The sequence below is a fragment of the Columba livia genome, chromosome 4 (assembly GCF_036013475.1).
Source record: "Columba livia isolate bColLiv1 breed racing homer chromosome 4, bColLiv1.pat.W.v2, whole genome shotgun sequence".
NCBI classification, from domain to species: domain Eukaryota; kingdom Metazoa; phylum Chordata; class Aves; order Columbiformes; family Columbidae; genus Columba; species Columba livia.
This window is the reverse complement of record NC_088605.1, coordinates 52,218,537-52,240,259: the sequence shown is the minus strand read 5'-3', so window position 1 is coordinate 52,240,259 and position 21,723 is coordinate 52,218,537. Positions and strand designations below refer to the sequence as shown.

The following is a 21,723-nucleotide window of genomic DNA, read 5'->3' as shown; positions in this document are numbered from 1 at the left end:
ATTCATCTCAAAACAAACAGCAAGAGCCAGCTTGCCTGCAGCCATAAGGGCACGGAAAGGGGCTCCCTTCTACCTCTACATCAAACTGGCAAATTCTGGGCAGGGCTATTTCATCACACCCAGGTCTGCCTGACCACACTTTGCTGTGGTTCACACTTGTCAGAGGAAAGATAGCAAGAAAAGTAAGTCCAAGTGAGGAAATGAGTATCAAACCAGGAAAGAAGCAGGGCTATAATTTCATGTGACTCAGCTTTTCCAAAGCAAGCAGCCACATGGCCAGGGCAGAGCACTTAAGGACACCTTTCCCACCTTGCCTCCCTGCCCTAACTGCAGAGACCCTCCTAGGTTCCCATTCACAGACCCTCTGTTTTCCAGACAGGAGACTGACAGCTACATTCCCAAAGATCACTGTTGGCCAAACGATTTGTCACAACCAGGCTCCTTCAGCCAGATTGCTGCGCATCTGCAGGGACAAGCTGACGGGTCCCCTTTTGTGGCAGCTCACAGACAAGCTTTACTTGACAGGCTAATGCAAGGCAGATTTAAGCACTGTTACCTACAAGCTCAGCTGAAAATTTTTACTGGACAACACATAGCAGAAAAGCAAAGGAAATCACTTTTGGAAATAAGATGCCCCCTCTCATTTGTTTGATCTCAAGAGCATCTAAGACAGGAAGGCATTTTAAGAAGACAGGGAAAGAGCCAGTTTATTCCTCCACAAGGGCCTCTGGCTGACTGAGAGCTTCTGAAATTGCAGTCTCACTTTGTGAGGGCTAGGTCCCACCACTTTTCTTTACAAAGATCCCATTGCACAGGTCAAGAGATCACAGGTCTTGCACCTACAAACAACCAACCAACGTGGCTCACATGGACCTCTGGCAAAGGCCAGGAATGATGTAAAGGTTGTGCTTTCTCTAACATCTGAAAGTGTCAGAAGTGATGGGATTAACAGGGATGAATCAGATGCTGCAAGAGCCTTCCTGTTCACGGGCAGCCACACTTGAGGTGCAGCTAAACCCAGTGGGCTTTTCTATCACTATTTTAGGCCAACAAGATAATCTACATTAATCCCAAACTCATAAACTTTGCTTTTTCCCCTGTTCCCAGCTGTACCATAGACACTATAACAGAAACGCAATGGGGAGGACTCCAGTGCTGGCACTGGTTCCCAGGGAGCACTCTTCCTGTGGTGACACTCATAACCCTGAGCTGTCATGTTACTGTGTTCAGCTGCAGAGATCAACCAACTTGTACTGCCACCTCCCTGCTGTAATCCAAAATATCCCCAGCTCAACTTTCCCTTGTGTACGTATGAGCCCAGGTCCATGTTGCTGTCATGCAGTCAAGGTTGGACAGGCTGCATAGGAGCTGTGCTCTTTCCTCCTTTTGTCTTCCTCCAATTACACCAGCTAATATCTTGTGTTCATTGGAACTAAGGTGCATTGATATGTATTATTAACCATACCACGGATTCTCTCTCAAAAAATAACTGCTGGGTCTTCAAGCTCAGACAAGCCACATCAAGTTTCACTTCAATCAAACCACACAGACATTTTTACTTTGTCTAGAACTTCTATTTCAAGGAGTAAAATTGTTTCAAGCATATTCACAAGAATAAATATAAAATTACTCTTCAGAGTAAGAAGAGGAGTTTTTATAAAAATATATCTCTCTCCCACAGAACCACTTAGGTAGGGTTCTCATTAGGAAATATTATTTAATAAAAAAATAAAACACTGAAAATAAAATGCTTGACCTATACTGATTGGATCACCAAACAACTGAAATTTTTAAAAGGATATAAATATTGTAAATATTGTTAATAAAAATAACATTTAAATAGATGGAGAGCGACTGAGTCCATCTGGATGAACAGAACACTGTACAGAAGCCACCGTTTCTTCTACAGGGCACCAACTTCCTTGTACTCACTGGTGTTCATTTGCCTCTTCTTTCTTTGGTACCTTGAAGTAGAGTAGAGAAGAGAAGAGAAGTATGAGTTCTGAAAAGCCAGTTGCTCCAAATGGTGTTTTGGGGAGTGAAGGGAGGGGGTGAGGGAGTGAAGGAAGGAAAAATACCCCACAACAACAAAACCTCTATGACCTACTCATGTTTGTTTTAAATCTCTATCAGCTAGACTCTGTCTGTGCTCATTTCCAGGTCTGAGATAACTTGCATGCAGAATCTCATTTCTCAGCTCTTCACTGAAGATTTCACATCTGCATTAAAGTCCTGCTGCTGGTACTAGGTTTGTCTTTGGAAAATTCTGCTGGATCTTTCCCTGCAATGGGGCTGAGTACCCTAACCAAACAGGCCATCTTGTGTTTGAGATGATACACCATCAAGTCTTCAGACAGGGAAGTGGAATTATGGTGATTACCAGCTAGCTATCAGATCTGTGAAACTAAGCTTTCCCTCTGGGGGCTGCTCCACCTTCCTGGCTCTCTAATAACGATTAGTTATTAGCATGAAGAACAACTCCTGCTGCTTGTGGGTCTTAAAGCAGAAGACTACTGTCATGAATGCTAAAGCTGATAAGTCAATACTTGTGATATTACAGTCACCACAATAACATGGCATATAAACCAATTACTTAACATTAATCCAGTTGCTTTCCAGTGCCAGGTGACTGCGGAAATAACATTACCAAGAAAAGGAACTGGAATTTTCCTGTTCCTTGTCTGCTCTCTCCATTACCTCAACACCCCCTCTAAAAAGACAGATGCAAATTAACTTATACAGTCTTCCATTAGGGTTCAAAGGCATCTAGCCTGGAGTTTGGGGTATGCTATGCTGTCAGCATACATCCTTTTTGAACACTTCACTAAGTGCAGGCTAGCAGGACATCTGTACATTGAACTACCTCCATGCCGTCAAGCAGGTGTAGGTATTCCTATCTATCTGGAGACACTCAGTGGACATTTTGCTACACATGCAGCTAACTCCCCTTCCTGAGCCATAAAGAAAACTTTTTATACCTTCTGCAGATGTAGTAGCTTGCAATAGAGATGGCAGCAAGCAAAAGCAGAATGACGATAACTGTCAGTGCCACATACTCCTTACTGAGGGGTTGTCTGACAAGTTCTGAATGCACACATCGGACACCAGAGAAGCCAACATCACACCTGAGGAAGAGAGACGCAGAACTAGAGACATTACCATGGGGTTACACTTTAATAGTCCGTAAGGCATGCCATACTGCTGGCTTGCTGTTCCTCCAGGGACAAGCAATTTGAACTCATGTTACTCAAGCCCATGTAGTCCTAGAAATGGCTGTAAATTCTTCAGTAAGGAACACCCTTAAAAATGCCTAGAGCAGGGCTGTCAAACTCATTTTCACTAGGGACCACATCAGCCTCACGGTTGTCTTCAAGGGGCCCAATGTAATTTTAGGACTGTATAACTGTAGGATTAGTTACATTTATACAGTCCTAAAATTACATTCAGCCCCTTGAAGGCAACCATGAGGCTGATGTGGCCCCCGGTGAAAATGAGTTTGACTCCCCAGGCCTAGAGGGTCTTTTTTTTGCAGGCTGAATCAAAGAAGAGAACTTGCTGCTTTGCCTAAGGTCTAGATTTCACTCTACTGTAAAAACAGATGAAGAGGGAAACACAACAGAATGAGTGTCCCAAGTTTAATTTGGGTTGCTGTCTAATTTCAGGCATCTAAAGCTCTCACTCAGGTTTCACTGGAGCCAGCACATGTCCTTAACACTTGCTTAAATGCAGCAGAGGCATTTACTGCTCCTCATGAGTTCTTGTGAGCATTTAAAGGCTTTGCTGGATTGGTGTTCCAGCTAAGTGTCAACAGCAGCAAGATCAAAGGCCATGTACAGTTCATCTCCAAGCCTGCCTCTCTGTCCATACCTGCAATAGTGCTCATCCAGGTCCACTATGTACATGCACTGCCCATGGAAGCAGTAGTCCCTCATTTCGGGCTTGCATCTTGCTATCCCAACTTGGGCCACACGTGGACTGTTTTCTGTCTGGACTGTAAGGAGATTTTGTTAGTGTCTTGCCACCCTTATTTTCCCTTTATTTTTCCCAGACAAGGTACAAGCTTTATAAGTAAGACTAACAGTCTCGCTATCAAGAGGCCTCCAATAACATAGGCATTAGAGCAGGTGAGCCTTGTGAACAGGGAGAGGATTTTCTCAGGCCAGAGTCATACTGACTTTTCCTTTGGGAGTTCCATGTAAGCTATTTTTGCATTTACAGCAGAGTTCTCACTTAAGGCAAAGTGATATTAAAGGAAATACAAGCTTAAAAATGGTTCTTGTTCAACAACACTGAACACTTAGCAGAATGTTGGTGATGTTGCTCAACAGGAAAACTATTTCCAAGGCCACCTCAGTGAAGCCACCAGCCCAAGAAAGATGGGAAGCAAAGACTTACTATTTACAAAGCAAGCTGTGTAAGTGCACTTACTTAGTGCGGTTGTGCAGTTCTCCATTTCACCAGGCCCACATAATGGGATCACAGTTGTGCCCAGGACTGTTTGTAATAGGTAACCTACAAGAGAATAAAAAGAAAAGTTAAAACTGGGTGCTTTTCAAGTGTATTTAAGTATTTCAGAAGGTGTACTCATTAAGTTAACATAAGAACAGAAGCTTTCTATCTTTATTGGAAAAACCTATTGTTGTAGGCTGAAAAAATGTAGGTCTGAGAGATCTGCTACCTGTATTACATAAGGCATCACAAAGAAACATATCTGAAATCCAAACTTTTAATGTAGAACAGAGATCAAACAGGAACTCGGTGTCTGTGACCACTTCTCACCCATGCCCTGAGTGAAACTGGGCAGGAACAGGCTTGGAAAGATTACACAGGTCAACAGGAGAGGCAGAAATTAGTCCAACTCTGATTATATTTGGTTACTGACTAGTCTGGCATAGCAGCTGTGCAAGGGACACAGCCAGGGTTCCACAATTAGGTGTGACAATCATTCATTGCAGGAGGAGTTTGTTTGGTGATCAAAATCAAGATGTCCTTGAGTCACAACAGTCCACGGGGAGAGGATTTCCTAGGACTCAGCAAGTCAGCAGTGGCTGGTGACTCAGTACACCAGGTCAGTGCTGAGCCAGGCTTAACCCCCTCTGGTTTCAGAGACCATATACTGCTTGAAGTAGGCTTAACATAAAAGCTGCTCTTCACCAGCAAAGAGCTTCCTCAGCCCTCTGGCTGTTGATCCCAGCTTGAAAGGCTGGGCAGTTCCTGAACTAATACTCTTGTGCTGGAGTTATTCAGTTAAAACAAGGCACTTTCGGACACATCTCATGTGAGATACCAAACCCTCTTTCATCTGGTCACTGGGTTGGAGAGGTTACTGACCACTTTACAGATCCTGGGCCAGTGTTACTTATTCTCAGGAGAACCCCAGAAGAAAACAGGTATGTTTCTGTCCTCCTTTCACCGTCTGCAGTAAAGAAAGAACTGCAGCTCACCAGGTTTGATAGGACACTGGACCATGCAGGCTGAGGACTTCAGCTACCATAGCAGCAGCTGCATTTCCTTGGGGAGCAAGGGCACTCCTTCCCTTCTTTCAGAGATCCAGCTTATAAAGCATTTTGATATCTTTTGGGCTGTATGGTGCTGCACTGACACAGCGTTCAGGCATTCTACTAGTTGAATGAACACTCCCATACCAGCACAAGTATTTGTAGCTCCATGGGTAGCCCATGAGGAATTGTCGATGTTTGCTCCAGCTGGCCATAAAATCCACTTGGCTAACACTCCTGCTGTGGTCACAAACTAACCTGCTCACGAACTGCTTAGTCATCAGCTCCATTCCACAGAAGTCTGTCATTTGTGTCTTTGGGCCGTTTGCCTATATTAACTTGTCAGGCCATGCACGCCTAATGGAGGGAGTGTGGCTTCATAATTTCTTGATCACTCTAATTCAACTCCAGTTATTAGAAAGTTTTGTTACATCTCAGTGTTCAATCTAGTAGTGATTTATGGATTTCCGGCAGCTCATCTATTTCTGAGTGATTAGTAAGGCTTCCTTAAAACTTTATTCCAGTTAAATACAAGAACAGCAGGAATATGCATCTTAGAGGAACAGGGGTTGGTTGTATTTCTTTAAAAACACCATTCCTTCTCCCTACCTCCCTCTCCACCACATTCCTTGCAAAGCTAATTAGCCAGGTTTCCACCAAGCTTTAGAAGAAAGGACAAAGTCTATGTGGGCCAAAGTGAGAGCCATGGCAGCAGACCAATGATGCCAGCATCTCAACTTGTACAGGAGACTAAGCTGGAGACATCTGCTCCTGCTAGCATGACTCAGCAGGACCTGCCTTTCACTCCAATGGGGCAGGACCAGCAAGTTTACTTTCAGGGAGGGATTTTTTTTTTTTTAAACAGCACTGTGCTCGCTATAGATTTCATCAGGAGAAGAAGTTTAACACTTTTTCAAGGCCAATTTGACTTGCCATGACAGAAAGTTTAAGCGTCTGAAGGATGAGACCATCAGCAGACAGATAATGACAACTCATTTACTGCCAGAATGGTGGGCTTTGAGCTTCAGCCAGGGACCCTGTGTCCCAAATGACGCTGAGAAAGGAAGATTTACTTGTCAGTCCTTCTTCCCGGGAACTAGAGGGACATTTCAGGAGTGCTCCATGGACTAAGTTGCTTCCTTGGCAGGGAGCAGCTGTGGCACAGGACAGCTCTGGCCCATGAAGTGATGCCATGTAATTGAAAGGAGGAATGCTAAAATCCTGAGACCAGTGGGAGTCAGTGACCTGACACTCCCTCCTGTTTCCCAAAAACTGCCACTATCATCTCTATGTGATGTGCTCTGGCAGGATTGGTCTGTGGACCACATGACAGTAATGAACATAAGGTAAAATATGCGTAAGGTACCCCAGACATCTACCTCTATCATACTTGGTTAAGTAGATGGGTTAAACCAGGTGATGATCTCTATTAGCCTACACATTTCTGTTTCAGCTTGCATACTTTGTTGATCTAAGCATAAACTGAGCAGTTACTTTTTAATCTAAAGTTCCCAGATTAAGAGTAACCAGAACCACACTTTCACATTTCAGAAACTCAAACCTATGTATAGGTTTGAGTTGGGTCAGCTCTTCTCTTTGCTCCAGAAAATGGCACTGCTGTCCACCTAGAGGAAAGGCCAAACCTCAGACATCTGGGAGGGACAAATTAAAATGCACCTCCTCCTACAACACAGAACAAAGGCTTGCCTCATTCCAGACACATGTAACAACTGATAGCCTCTACCACCTGACTGCAGACACACATTGGCTGGAAAAGCTGGACTGCAGGTATGGATATTTGCTGACATCAAGCAGTATTTTTTGTGTTCGGGCAAAGTTCTTCCTGCTCTCCACTGTCACATTTTGCCCTTTTCCCCCATATAAATTTTTCTCCTCTGACATCAATGGGAGGGGGATCCTGCAGGAGGATAAGGGATCCACACACCACAATGGCCAAGAAAAGCCTTTCCCAGCATAATTACCAGATAACATATACCAAACATAGGACCTGGGAGAGGTAGTTGTATTTTTATTCCTTTGCTGTTCACTAGGCAAGTACTCTACAGGGTACAAGATAAGAGTAATGAGACTGGATACTCACGTGTGCCTTGTAGGAACACAAGTGCTATGCTTATTGCCATACTGCTAGCATGCAGATATGAGAGAGTCTGGTGTTGCAGGTATTACAGTAAGGTTAATGCTGACAGCAGTGGCTATTATTGGAACAGGAATACTGCTGCTGTTTACTGGTCCTTCCATGAAGGATGAAAGGAAAACAAGGGACAGAGACTGGCTGCCTTTACTTCCTGCAGCCTTTGTCAGATATGACATGCAAGTGCTAATTATCTGTTCATCCACTGAAAGCCAGCTATAGTTTCCAGTTACAGGATGACTGCTAAGGATGAAGGATGCACATACAGGATACATGTAAAGGAAAACTAGTTCCTTTGCAAGATTTACACCCATTTTAAACGGGAACTGTTAGGTTTCTGAGAGGTCAATCATTTGAGTTGGCTTTGCCTGTCACCACGATCACTAGTCTTGCACTAACTCACCTGAAGAAGACCCCATGACTCTACTTTACATTTGGCACCTCTGTGATCTCTCTGTCACAGAGGTAGAGTCTACACTTCCCACGTGGGTTGCACTTCCAAAGCAATGCCAAGTTCATAGATGTCCAGCTGATATGCACCTGGAGGATTTCAGCCCATTTTTACTCTAGAGACAGATCAAGCTGGATGCCCTGTCACCTGATTTTGGGCACCCAGAGCATGTCTGACTGTCAAAGGCCTTCTCTGTGTAGGCTAAGCAGAAAATATGGAAGGTAGCCAGTGTGTCCTATTAGCTTTGCAAGCATCACTACTACCACCATTTAACTGTGGTGCATCACCTTCCATATCTCTCTGCTGCTAAATTCCCTAACCTTCCACAGAAGTTTGTAGGCCATCTCTAAGCAATCACCCTTGACAATAAAGACTAAGTGAGGATCGCAGAAATGCAGGGTTAGCCAGGAAAGCCCTGCAAATGTGGCACAGGAAAACGTAAGGTCAGCAGCTCCTGAAACTGTCTGGAGATTCGAGGCTTCCTCACTGAGCGGGCATTACAGCGACTGCAAGGAGGCAGGGAATGAGTGACAGCTCTCTCCCACCACAAGACCAGAGTATGAACCTGACGCCTGTCACTTCAGTTAGGCTTCAGCAGTTCAGCAGTTAACCTCCTAAAGTCTGGCATAACACCAGCTACAGACAGTCTTTGCAGCTTCTGCCAGTGGCACTAAGTTCTGCTTACACTGCTGACCTGGGAAGGAAAAGCAGAAAAGTACTCGTGCTACTCATTATGATGCCATCTGGCTATGACTAATCTACCCTTTACTACTAGATTTTGTGCCTGCCCTGGAAAGAAATATATCCGTATACAAACCCATGAAGAGATACCAGTTCCTTCCAGTGCTAGTTTTGTGCAAAGCATGGCTGAGTCACAGCCTACAAGATGCTTAACCCATCGTCCTGGCAAGTAGAGATGCTGTACAGCAGCTGATCCATAAGCTATTATGGAAATACGTGTCCAAGATGAAAGAAAGAAACTCATGCTGCAGCGGGCTTACCAGATGCTGGAACATCCGCTCCACAAGAAAAGTCTTGGGAACTGAGTTTACCCATTAACTGTGACCCTGAGCCCAACATCGTGAATGTAAGAATGTGCTTTGTCATTAATGCAGCATGCGAGCGCTCCAGGACTTGGTCCTACCTCAAATGTTTGCTGCCCACACAGTTAGATTCACCTCAAAGGGTCAGCTCTCGGCAGTCACTGCCTGTCACTCACAGCATCCAGTGAAGGTGTGTGGCAAGGATCAGTTGTTGCTTCACCACATACTCAGGCTCCAGGACTCTTGATGCTCTAAGGATACGTGTGTTCACTTTGGACTTTCAGACAGCTGATGTCATGCAATGGAGTAACATGCTCACAGGGAGGAGGTGGAGAAGCATCAAGCAGAAGGAGGCCACAACCTGTTTTGTTACCATAAGGAAGTCTCTGCCGCTGTGGGGATTCACCTGCTGAGTTCACCCAGAGCATGGCCTGGGTGGGTGAAAGCAGCAAGACAGGACTACAAACAAGATAGGACAAGGTGACAGAGAACAGATCCCACTGCCTTTAGCAAGTCAGACAGTGAGCAGAGTTGGAGAGAATAGGAAGGAGCATTCACCTTTATGCAGTCACAGGACACACCTGGACCACAGCACAAGCAATAAAATGTCCTGTTACAGCACAACACAGAGTAAGACCCATATACTCCATTCCTCTCTACTCATAAAGCCATCTGGGTACCCCCATCCTTGCCCCTGACTTCATCTCAGAGACGAAACACATCTACTTCACCTTCAGACAAGCCAAACCTTACATTTTGCCAGAGATTTACCAACAGTGAGAAAACACCCCAGCCCTTCCCAGCCCCTACGGGTCCGAGGAGACAGCTGTCCATCAAAGTCGGGCGCAGCCGGGCTCCCACACCTGAGATGGGCACGGCGGCGATACTCACCCAGGAAAAGCATCAGGCTGCGGGCCCGCAAACAGCCGGCATCCATCGCCCTGGCGTCCTCGGGGACAGGAGAAAAAGGAACAGGAGAAGGAGATGGCAGCCGGCTGCGACGGGAGCGGCGGCGTTGCGGGAGCGGTGTGGGTGCCGGACGCAACGCCCCGGACCTTTATGAGCCGGCGGGAGAGGCGGGGCGGCGCTGGCCGGTGATGAAACCCCGTCTCGGCTCGGGGCAGGTGCCCGGCCCCGGCCTCCTCGCTTCCTGCCCTACCGCCCCGGGCGGGTTGAGCCGAGCCCAGCAGTGCCTACCCCGGGTCGGGTGGGGGTGGGGAAAGAGGGAAACGGAGGCGGCGCAGGCGCCTTCCCGGCCCCCCGCACCTGGGGTGATGCCCCGACAGCGGGCAAGAGGCTGCCCCCCAGCCCGGCTGCCCAAGGGCTTCGGTAGGAATGAGGGGCCTGGCCAGACACAGTACTGCCTGAGCCATCTGTCTGGTGGCTGTTATCCACATACACTTGATGTTCTTTATATTAGCAAGCATTACTGCAAATAGCACACAGGTCCCCCCTAAACAACCTCGCCAAGGTGCCAATGCCCACAGCTGACTACACAGCCTCAACACTGCTGCTTTCTCCCCACCCTCAGTTCATCACTGTAAGGCATAACAGCCTGTGCAGGAAGGACTGTGGGGACATTGCACAGCCATGAACACTGCCTGTGCATAAACCATAGTTTAGAAAACATTTCAGGGTGGGAAGCCATAAACCTTCTGCCTTCCCTAATCTCCCATCTCCTGGCATTTCTGAAGTGACTCTCAGCACACATATTGCTGCCAGGGAGGCTCAGCGCTAGGGGCAGAAATGAAATGGTCCATTAAGTTACAGCACAGACCACAGGAATGCCAGCACCTTACCTAGCACAGGGACTTGGCTGTGATGGTCTCAAGGTCAGGGGTGCTTACACCACATTGCCCCTCCAGTTCTTGGCCTTGTCACAGTCCACTGGCATGGGCAGTTTTTGGTACCAGCAAGTCCTTCAGTTCTTTTTGAAAAAATTCCTTTCAAGCATCTTCATGAAGCAGATCATGCTGTTGCTGCATTAGGTAACGCCTCATTTGGCACCTACATCCCATCATCAGACACTTGAGGGACACCCCACCCCAAAATCCCCACTGTATGGATTTGCCCAAAACATAAAGTATATTTTATCTAAACAAGCTCAACAATGGTGATTATTTCTTTTCCTTTCAAAGAAAAATAAACTTTTCCCTATTTCTTACTGCTTTCCATTGTCAAAAAAGGCAAGGTGAAACACAATTTACTGACGAACTGATAAGCCTATCTCACAGCGTAAGGAATTTGAGTATTGACAGTCAGGTGCAAGTGTAATGGCTGATGACTCAAGTATTCATAGTTTCTCCTTTTTATAAGCAGTTATTGATACAAGAGAATTATAGAAGACACTGCAGAATACAATATGCAACATTTCCATGTTCAGATTCCAGTTCTAAGTCACAAACAGTTAATTCAGGGAGCTGGAATAGATCTAGTATTTACAAGTCATACTCCTCCTTATTCTGGGAGCATTTCCCCTAGGTCTACAAAAGCATGGAAGTGATGAAATTTTAAAAAGCAATGTGTGACTATAGAATTGTATGTCAGCACAATTTGTTAATTATCCAAATTATATGAAAGTTGGCAGATAAATGTAATAAAGATCAGTCTGAAAGTAGCATTCAGAAATTTGTACTCCATAAGTAAGCAGGACATAGAGCTGGAATCTTTTTCCAAGTTCCTTTTTCCCCCTCTAGCATTAGGGTCATGGCTCACCCCCATGCAATCAGTATATTGCTTTAAGGTGAGCAGATGGTAACTTTTTTGATGCCACATGACTGTTTGAGTTGCTTCTTTTATTTGGGCTGATCCCCTCTATTAAGAATGTTATTGTCTGTTTTTCCAGGTATCACAGTGAGTAAAGGAAGGAATTGCAATGATTACTAAAGCATTTCTTTGTGTGGGCATACAGATGCCTTAAAAAGCAGCATCACTGTTGAACTTCCACTTAATAATTAATTTCACCCTTAAATTCTAGCATGATTTATCCTCTGAAAGAGAGCATTTAATTATAGTCTTGTGCCAGTATCCAGATACCAAGTAATGCTGACACAATCGGAGCATTTCACTGGAATTTCCTTTCAGATGTGAACACATATCACACATGCATCTTTGCTTCATCTGTCATGTTCTTTGTCTCCTGGTATGTGATTTCACACCTGGCATCCCCACTTGTAGCTTTCACCATCCTCTCCTCCACATGGAGGCTGCCTCTTTGAATAAAAGCTGATACACACCCTAAGAGCCAGTTTTCCAAGAGGCTGTTTGCACTGACTAGTGCCTTCCTGTACTGATAGGCTCATGGTAAGGCAGATTCATGTCATCCCACAGATGTGCACACGGAGTGACATGTCTGCACAACGCTGAGAGGTAGCACTGATTGGGCAACAGAGCATCACAGGCCTATTGCAGCTACTGGCCTCAATTTCAGCTGGGGTGAACTGACACACCCAAGTCAAGTCGATGAATATACGCCACTTGGCATCAGACTAGCAAGTAGCCCCCTGAATGCTTTGACACTTCAGGATTTTCCTTTTTACAAAGTGTCACAAGCATATGAGGTAATACCTAGAGAACTTGTACAAAAGACTTACTTGCTTTTATTACCTTACAATGGTTTAATAGCCATCTTTAAAGATAATCTCTATTTACAAAATATACGGGCTCAACTCAAGTCCATGTTGTGCTTAATCCTCTTTCAATGTCACAAATATTCATCTCTCATTTTCAGACAAAGCAGCAGATTCATAGCAGTGATTATTTCCAGGGTATGGATTAGGCTTTGTCTATTAGTTTATCTATGATCCATGACACAGAAGATTTTCTATGAACAACACACCCTTTTCAACTTTGAGAGGAAAAAATACAGGTTAAATGTACATTTTTCTGTGCCTGAAAATACTTTTTCCTCATGGTGATGTGCTGTAGAATACACAGGTTCACAGCAATGAACTGTCACTTTATGTATGTGTTTCTACACCATTAAACACATAAATCACAGGTGACTATACTACTTATGTCAGCTGCTTTCTGTAGGACTTGCATCCATTTTTATGCACTGCTGTTCCGAGCATGGATCTGCATTGTTTTTGCCTGTTGAGAAGACGACCTATTTCCAAAGAAGACCTATTTCCAAAGGTCCCTTCCAATCCCTAACAATAACTTTTTTTATTTTGTTTTTTATTCGAAAGTATTCTTGAAACTGGAAGAAAAACCATCGCTAGTCTTGCACTGAAGTACTTGGTGCACACACACAAAGCAGTATTTTCATAAATTCCTAGGAAAATCAGCTGGCATTTTCAAGAGGAGCACGACTGCATACTCAGGTACATGTGTAAATGAAATTTTTACATGCATCAAGCTTTCACTGCACAGCATGATAGATCCTCAAGAAGGACTCTCAAAAGTTAAGGCACCTAATTGGAATACAGCTCATTTGACAGCATTTTCATTTGAACTGCAGAAGATTCATATTAAGAATGAAAATCTTAAATGGCAAAAAGCATGGGGCTCACATATGAGCACAAATGCCCTAAGAAAGATGCATAGATGAGAGAGTCTGGCGAAATGGAGTAAGAAAAAACCTTGAGCTGAACTTACTCCATATAAATAAAGGTCAGCTTCAAATCTATCATGTGTGTGAGGAATGAATCAGGTCAGATGTTCTCAAAACAGCCAGGCTTTTCTATAAACTATGAGAGTTCAGATTGCTATCCCAGAGGCTCAAAGTGGTTGTTGCCTCTTCCTGCAAATGTAGGGTGAGGTCAAAACTACTGGACACCACAGACATTTTGTTGTTAAGAAAAAAAAAAAAACAAAAACAAACCCCAAATTCACTGATTTCTTACCCAACTTCTTAGGTTAGCATTAACTAGCAATTTCAAAAAGACAGACACCCCTCAAATAAAAAACAAACAGCTAATTTCCATCCATTTCAAAATGTCTGCCAGTTCATGCTGGATTTCTCTCTACAGGGCAGTTTTTAAAACTTCATTTTTCTGGCTTGTATGAAATTTCCACTACTCTACCCTGGGAAACTCCTGAATGGCTGAACACATCTCACTGGTAGCAGGAGCTTCATAATGCTCAGTTGGTGTCTTCCCTTTCCTAATTACAGCTCAGTGTTCCATGCAGAGTGATTTCTTAACCTCCAAGGGGTTTGTAGCTTTTTTCATTTGTGGAGTCTTTTCATGGGTTCTGCCTTTATTTGTTGCTAAACAAACGTGTGCAAGCATTTTATTTGTACCCTTGTAAAGGGTGTTATCAAACCAAGTCCCTCCCATATGACTGCTGATATATCTAGTAACTGTTTCTCCTTGCTCCAAGTGATTTGTTAAGAATAGGAGATAGACCAAGGCAGAAGAAATGTGGATTCCCCACAATATGTAGCAGGTTGTAAGTGAGCTGGGAGAAGAACACCAGCCCCTTACTCATCAGTCTTTTGTGCTGTTCTGTCCATCAGCACCTTTTTCAAGTTCATAAACTCATCTCTTCAACAGTGTTTTTCATTCTCCAGGAAGATGAGAGTTAACCACTGGGAGACAGAACACATACAAATATGATAACTGCCCTCTATGAAGATTCACCAGATATAGACATGGGTGCAGCATTTAGACCCCTGTCTGGTAGCCAATATAACTGAAATAATTACATGAAAGCATGTTGCTGGGGGCTGACTGTGTGGTACATCCACTCAATAACTCTGCCCTGAGAGTGACATTCATCTCAGGACAGTGAAAGGACAGCAAGAGCCACCACTATAGGGATTGCTGTGACTCAGCAGGCACTCACCAGCTCCTGTGAGGCTTTCACCACAGCAGGCAGCCCCAGCTGTGGGCTCTCCACCACTATTTTCTGTCCCTCTCCTGTATCTTCCACCTGGACAGCAAATGCTAGCATAGGGAAGATAAGAGGAAGACACTGTATATTAGGGCCATCATCAGAGAGAAGGAAACACCTGCCTTGGACTGGAACAAGACCAGCATCTAAGGTCTGCACTAAAACCTAAACAATATGTGATGCACACAGGTGATAAGCAGAGCCCCCTGCCCTCTCACTCACTGCATTTAGGAACTTCAGCAGTCATCTGAGTGGTTATGTCAGCCTCGGCTACAATGGCCTCAATTCCTTCAACAAACATATTTCTCCCCTTTCATTGCTGCAGGGAGTAAGGGACTAGAAGCACATCAAGCACAGGAAGAAAGGTTGATGTGCAGGCTATTTCCCAGCCTCAGAGCTCTTGTGCTTGGCAGGAGTCTGCATACTCCACATTTTGGCTGCCATTCAGTGGTGACTGTCACCTGCATGCCAGCCATGTGCATGGGAGCTGGGGCACCCTTGACATGAGGAATGTGTCATTAGGGATGATGGAGTAAACAGCAATTCACCTGAAACCAGCCTGGCCAGCACACATTCCAGAAGCTGGATCTAGGAAAGAGGCATGGGTCCACGGTGTATTTGTTTGGCCTGGTAACTAGCACTGGGCATGGGAGCAGATGCACTTAGTGGAATTCCCCCATCCACTAGCATTATGGGACACTCCCATTACTGTTCTTATAATTACTGTTAATCATTACTATTACTGAAGTGACCAAAAAAAAGGCATTCAGGATCAGGCCTTTATTGTGCTGGCTGTTGTCATGCAGAGGTGATGAGACAGCCTGTCCCAGGGAACCTATAAACATGGGTGCCCAATTCATCACTAGAGTCTTATTTCAAACTAGGACACTGTGGTCCACAATGAAGCTCCCCTACAACTCGTGCAAAAGTAAGTCATGGCATCCCTGCAGCTTGCATTAGCTTGCAGCCAGGCTGTTCATGTCATGCTCTCTGTCTGTTGAGATGTAGCTAGAAGGGAAAGCAGCTGCTTCAGCAATACTTTGGGGTCACAACACTCAACAAGATGTCCTCATTCTGTATGTTTCCTGTGTGGTCCCAGCCTGCTGTGGAACTCCATATTCTTTAATCTCCCATGAAGTTAGTACCACTAACTCCTGAGAGCCAACTGTGAGGCATGTAATATGCAGAACCTCTGGCGTTTGGTTTGGGAATGACCAAGATGAGCTGAAGTCATCTTCTAGTCACCTTCTCCTCCCATCTGTGGTCTGAACATTACCTCAAGTATCCAGCCTCCCTTGGGACAGTCCCCAGGTCACAGACTGAAGAACAAGATTAGCTAGCTTGGCCACAGGATGGGGTACCAACAGGGAGCTCTGTGGAAAGACTGTAGGCCTCTGTGGGCCAGAGAAGGGCAGAGATAGCTCCAGCACATGTGGAAACCATCTACCTGCAACACTGTTTTTTCCTCCCCTACATGCAGGTCTGGCTGCTGTCAGTCACCAGAAAAGGGAGACAGACCCCAGTTTTCTGGTCAGAGCTGGTTGATTCCCCAACCTGTCTTGGGAGTACAGCCTAGATTCCTTCCTGACTAAAAAGCAAAACAAAATAGAATGTGTTTAGCCCCTGCATGTTTCTCTGCAGCAAGGAGTTGTGGGTTTACCCAAGGGGAGCAAAGGCCTAGGTCTACCCTTCAGGAACTCGTCTCCAACTCTCCACCTGAAGGTAGGGAGGGTGCTGGTCACCTGGTGTGTGCATGGCAGATGGGACGAGGAGAAGAACCTGCAACTTGATGTCCTGGGGGAGAGGCGTTGGCAGGCTGGCTGTGACGCTTCTGTGGATAACTCCTCTGTGTGGTTATCTACACATCCTCATTCCTGCAGATTGATGCTATATAAGAGATGCAGGAGATTTTCTTTATGACACTCAGAGCACATGTATGTAAATCAAGTGAGACAGGACAAAGGCAAGGCCTGGGTTTATTTAGACTGGTGGCTGTTATTAAATTAAGAACAGCACTAAGCTAGGGCTGGCAGTTCCTGATCAGTGCTCCTGCAGCCAGAGTCTTTGTCCTTCATCCATGAAAACAAGGGCTGTAGATAAGGGTCAATTAGCCAAAGCTGCCAAACACAAGTTAGGTCTCTGAACAGAGGTAAACTTCTCAATAACAAGAGTCTCTCTACAAGACATTCAAAGAAAATAGGTATCCCCAAAAACTACTTTTTTGTAAGGGTATGAATAGAGGATGCACATTAGATGCTCAGGACAAGACACTTTTGGCCACAAACTTGCAGTATGCCTACAGCAGAGGTCATCCCTTCAGACATAACACACGTGTTCCAGCTCCACACCCAGACTGATCTACCCTGCCAAAGCCAAGCGCACAAGCAACCTGACATCAACTGAAACACGGACCACTAAGTTAGACCAGGAGACAGCCTGTCTTAGGTGAAACATGCCAAACATGTAAGTCCATGCATAACGCAGCCCCGCCCTTTTGTCTCCATCCCATTTTCCCCAACCCTTCCTCCTGTTTTGTTCTTGTGACATTCCCCTTTGCAAACCAGGAGAGAGACTTTCAGGAAGGGCTGCTGTACACAAAGCTAACTCCCCATTTTTCCAAATCAACCACTTTAAATGGCGCGTAGGTTAACCAAATGAAAAAAGAGGTCTCTTTCCCCTCTCTCCTAGAGCATCCTTATGCAACATACTGCGCACTGCTGCGTGTATTTGATTACATTGGGGCAACTCTGATTACCATGTCATGTATCATCAGAGGTGCTGACTGCATTGCAAATGTTGGAATTGTCTTTTACGTAGATTTAAACAACATTGGAGCCTTTGGGCAATGGCCTTCAATTGTTTACATGATTTTTGTAAACAGGATATTTAACAATTTGTAAATATCCTGTTAGAAATCCCTCAGCTGTATTTGCAAGCTCACAATAGACCAGTTTGATATATGCCCATCTGCAACAAATCTCTCTCTACCAAAACTTCACTTGTAACATTGCACAACTGTTACTAAACACAAGTATTGCCTCTAATTGTACGTGCCAATGCTTCTGCTTCATGGCTTCTGCAAATTGTTTGTGGTGTTGATACATCTTCTGAACATTTCCCAGGAAACTATAAATCAAAGAAATAATACATGATTCTTGTGATAATTTTCCATAAGCTTACATGGTGTGGTTCTCATTCAGGTAGAGAAAGTAAGGGAATTACACTGCTCTGAATTTCTGCTGCTACATCTTACCTAGAGGTAGGTTTGGAGTATTTTTTCCCTTGCATATAAACTTCCTCTCCAGCTGAACGAAGACTGTGACACACACGTGTACTTGCAGACACATGCACCCAGAAAAATCTCTCTGAAATTTTCTTGTGAATTCCTTTGGTGTTGCAAAATAGGATGTTCTGATGGCTAACAGTTAGATATCTGTCCATAATCCTGTAAATTTTCTCCAACAAATTTAAGAATACCTTTCAAAGAGAAGTTGTAACACTAACTTCTCATGTTTTAGCAGTCCACCTCAAAACATATCCTCTAGCAGAGTTAGAGAGAGGCCGACATTTCCTTCTCAGCTAAATACTGTATTGAAAGCCACACATGCCTACCTTCATTGGTATGGGTTGAACTGACTAGGTAGCTATTGCTAGGTGCTTTCATGAGGAGGGAAGCTCCAGCTTGGAAGCTAAGAGAGGAACAACAGTAAGAACCCTTGGTGTGGGAAAAATAGAAACATAAAATTGTATCATTCCTAATCCAAATGTGAATAACCCACTAATGGGAGTGGACTCTTACAAAGTAGCCTGACAGTACATCCTTAGCTCCAAAACAAGTGCTTTAAAGAACTATAACTCCAGGCTACAGGTGTGCTAGCATAAGGTCAGATACCAGTAAAGCATTCAAGAAATAACAGTTGATCCAAACTTAAATACTACTTGGGCAGGTGAGGGAGTCCTTGTAAGAATGTCTGTTGTTATCGTCTCCACACACGATGCATGTAAAAAAGATCTCGTCTCGCCTACCTGGTGCCCTTTGAAGTCAAAGCCCTGGGGTCTACACTTTACACAGATCCTGACACTATCCCCAAGAATTTAAATGCTTCTCTGAGTTTACCCCAGCTCCCACATCCCTCTCTCTGTCCTTTGACCAGAAAACCTCTATGGCCTCCCACCCAAGACACTCTCACCCACACAGAAATAGTCAAGTTACGCACCGCAGTAAAAGCTTTCTGTCTGATCCAGTCGGGCTTACTGTCCTTGCCAAAGATAGTTCTAAAGGTGAATAGGGCACAGCTTAGTGCCCTGGCTTCTCTGGAAGGGCATGACACCCCCTTAGCTATGTCTCTGTCCCTGAATCGCGGCTGTATCATCTTCCCCAGCTTCGTGAGCTCTTCTTTCACAGAGCAGTCCCATTCCTCTAGCAGCATGCTCAGCCTGTAGCAATCTGTGTTGGCTAGCTGGGCCCACTCTGGAAGACAGCTTTTCTTTTTCCTTTGCTCTCAGCTGAATGCTGGATGCATAGCTCATTTTAACCATGTTGTCTTTGTCACCAGCACATTTCTATTCTTAACAATCTTCTGGCTGAATCCCTTATGGCCATCACCTTCATTTGCTGCTTTGTCTGATCACAGTTCTGAGGAGCAAGTGGGTAGGACGGCAGTGTATAAAGTCAAGATTGCCTGGCACCTAGTGGCCTTGTAACTGTTTTTCTTCGCAGCAGTCCTCAGTATGTCTCAGAAAAATGGACTGGATTTTCACATCTTGTTCATCCTGCACAAAACTCCAAGGAGACTGAGATAAGCTTTCCTACATTTCCTGGTCTCCTCATTCTGCATCTCACCTTGCCCTGCACACACACTTCCCCCAGACTTTGGTAAAAAGGACATGAGTCACATGCTATGTCACAAGCAAGAAAAAGATAGAACATTTGTCTGATTCCTAGAATAACTTCAGTGGTGCTGAAAGCAACAAAACCTTCTCAGACAGGACCCCATTTTCTTCTCCTCTGCTCTCACATCAGTCACTTGGGTGAGAGGAGGGGGAAGGCAGAAGAAAGACCATTCCTGACATATTCTGAGCCTCTGAGAGCAGCTCTGGCTGTAAGAGCTGCCTTGGCTGTACCAATGTGGTGACACAGACTGCTCTGGTATCATTCCTGCTGCCATCAAAAGTGGGAAATCTTGGGACTGCTTTTCATACCTCTAACCCATCATTAGCACCACTTGAACACAGAGAACTGCATCTGAAAAAGGAGTTTGCTGTAAGTGAACTGACCTTATACTCTTTAATTTAAAACAGTGAGGAAAAGGCAGTGGTCTGATGTCCTGACATCACTTGTCCTAAAGTAAATCACTGCGTGTTGTACTATGAACTCAGCTGGGCTTCACAGATTGCTTTGCAGATAAAGCAGGAGGAAACTGTAGCTTACACCCACTACAAGTTTATCTACAGCTAAGGAACGAGCTAACTAAATGCCCTTGGTGAGATATGAGAGGCACTTAAAGCATAAAAATTGCTTACCTTTCCCTCACGAGGTAGGCAGATAAACACAAATATCTCTGTTCGATAGTGCCTGAAAGTCTGATGCATGCCATTAAAAACAAAGCAAATGGTGCAAGGATGTGCAACCCCAATGACAGAACATTCCCCATCAGCTCAAAAATAAGTGGCTCCAAAGAACTACACGAGGTGGCAGTGATCAGGGGCAAAGTGAGCCTGAGATGGCAGAGGGTTGTGCTTCTGTGCTGGACACAAGCGCCTGGGTGTTTGTTGCACAAGGACATTCCCAGTTTACCAGGTGCTGTGCTGCATTCAGACTTTCAGTCACATGGCTGCCAGGATAGACACTGCTTACCACATGCGAAGAGAGGGCGGGAGCAATTTGCTTTACTCCTCTTGCCAAAAACCTCTATTAGTGTGTTATGAGAGCTACAGAGAAGTAAAACATTCCTAAAACCACTTTATTAAAATCAGTAACACCCGAAACTCTCCTCAGCTGTTTATGGATGGCAGGGCTAAAGGAGGCAAGCAGCAAAAGCAAAGGAAGAGACAGAGAAGCACTCACTTTCTCTGCAGTGTGATGGGCCAGGGAAGTCCCTGTGTAATTCCAGCCAGTTGCTGAAATGCTGCCTGCAAAGTGTTACTTAAGGACTAATTATTGGTTTACCATCCCCCAGCATCTAAGAAGTACTTTACAGTCTGTCATACTTTTATCCCCATGGCATCCCTGTAGCTATTTCAACACTTCTCTGATGGTAGCACTGACGCACGCTCATCGCGTGCAACTTACCCAATGCACATGTGGAGTCAGAGACTTGTACCTCCTATGATCCAGACTCCTGCCCTCCTCACAGATCGCTTCCTCTTGTGGACTGTGAGCTGGAGTAGCACTGGCTGCCTCACAGACTCCTTTTCCTGACGCTACAGCTCCGATCCATGCTGCGGGACAACGAAAATTTAAAGCTGAGCAAGGAGAAAGATTTAAGAGTGGCAAAACTGTCTGGTCATTATATTCAAGTGTGACAACCACTTGGTCCCTTGGGACTATTTACTCTGCAGGTTGGGACAAGTCAGATCCTGTGCATAATGGTCCCTGGGAACCAACCTGTGAAGTTTTTCCCCTTGCTGCTTCCTCACCTGTAGCACAGGCCGAAGAAACTTTTAGCTCATGTTTCTACCCAGGTATCTTGTTGTTTTACAAAAGAGACAGGAAATTTAGAAGGTTTGCAATTTGAGACG

General features: G+C 44.9%; 1 protein-coding gene across 8 annotated transcripts in view; it reads right to left on the bottom strand.

The window, feature by feature from the left end:
- Window positions 1-1,552: 1,552 nt before the first annotated feature.
- Window positions 1,553-21,723, bottom strand: part of LOC102090092 (epigen) — a 79,196-nt gene continuing 59,025 nt past the window's right edge. Inside the window, exons 8-12 of one of the 8 annotated variants that reach the window (XR_002415401.2) lie at window positions 21,275-21,423; window positions 4,429-4,512; window positions 3,868-3,991; window positions 2,979-3,125; window positions 1,553-1,964 (exon numbers count right to left, since the gene is read on the bottom strand). Coding sequence is in view for 3 of the 8 variants with exons in the window: in XM_021289836.2 (XP_021145511.1) it covers window positions 1,904-1,964; window positions 2,979-3,125; window positions 3,868-3,991; window positions 4,429-4,512 (416 nt within the window). In the remaining 5 variants the exon portion in view is untranslated. Of the gene's footprint in view, window positions 1,965-2,978; window positions 3,126-3,867; window positions 3,992-4,428; window positions 4,513-14,934; window positions 15,036-21,274; window positions 21,424-21,723 lie in introns of those variants that run through there. The other 7 variants (XM_021289836.2, XR_010472336.1, XM_065061668.1 and 4 more) reach the window with 7 other exon arrangements.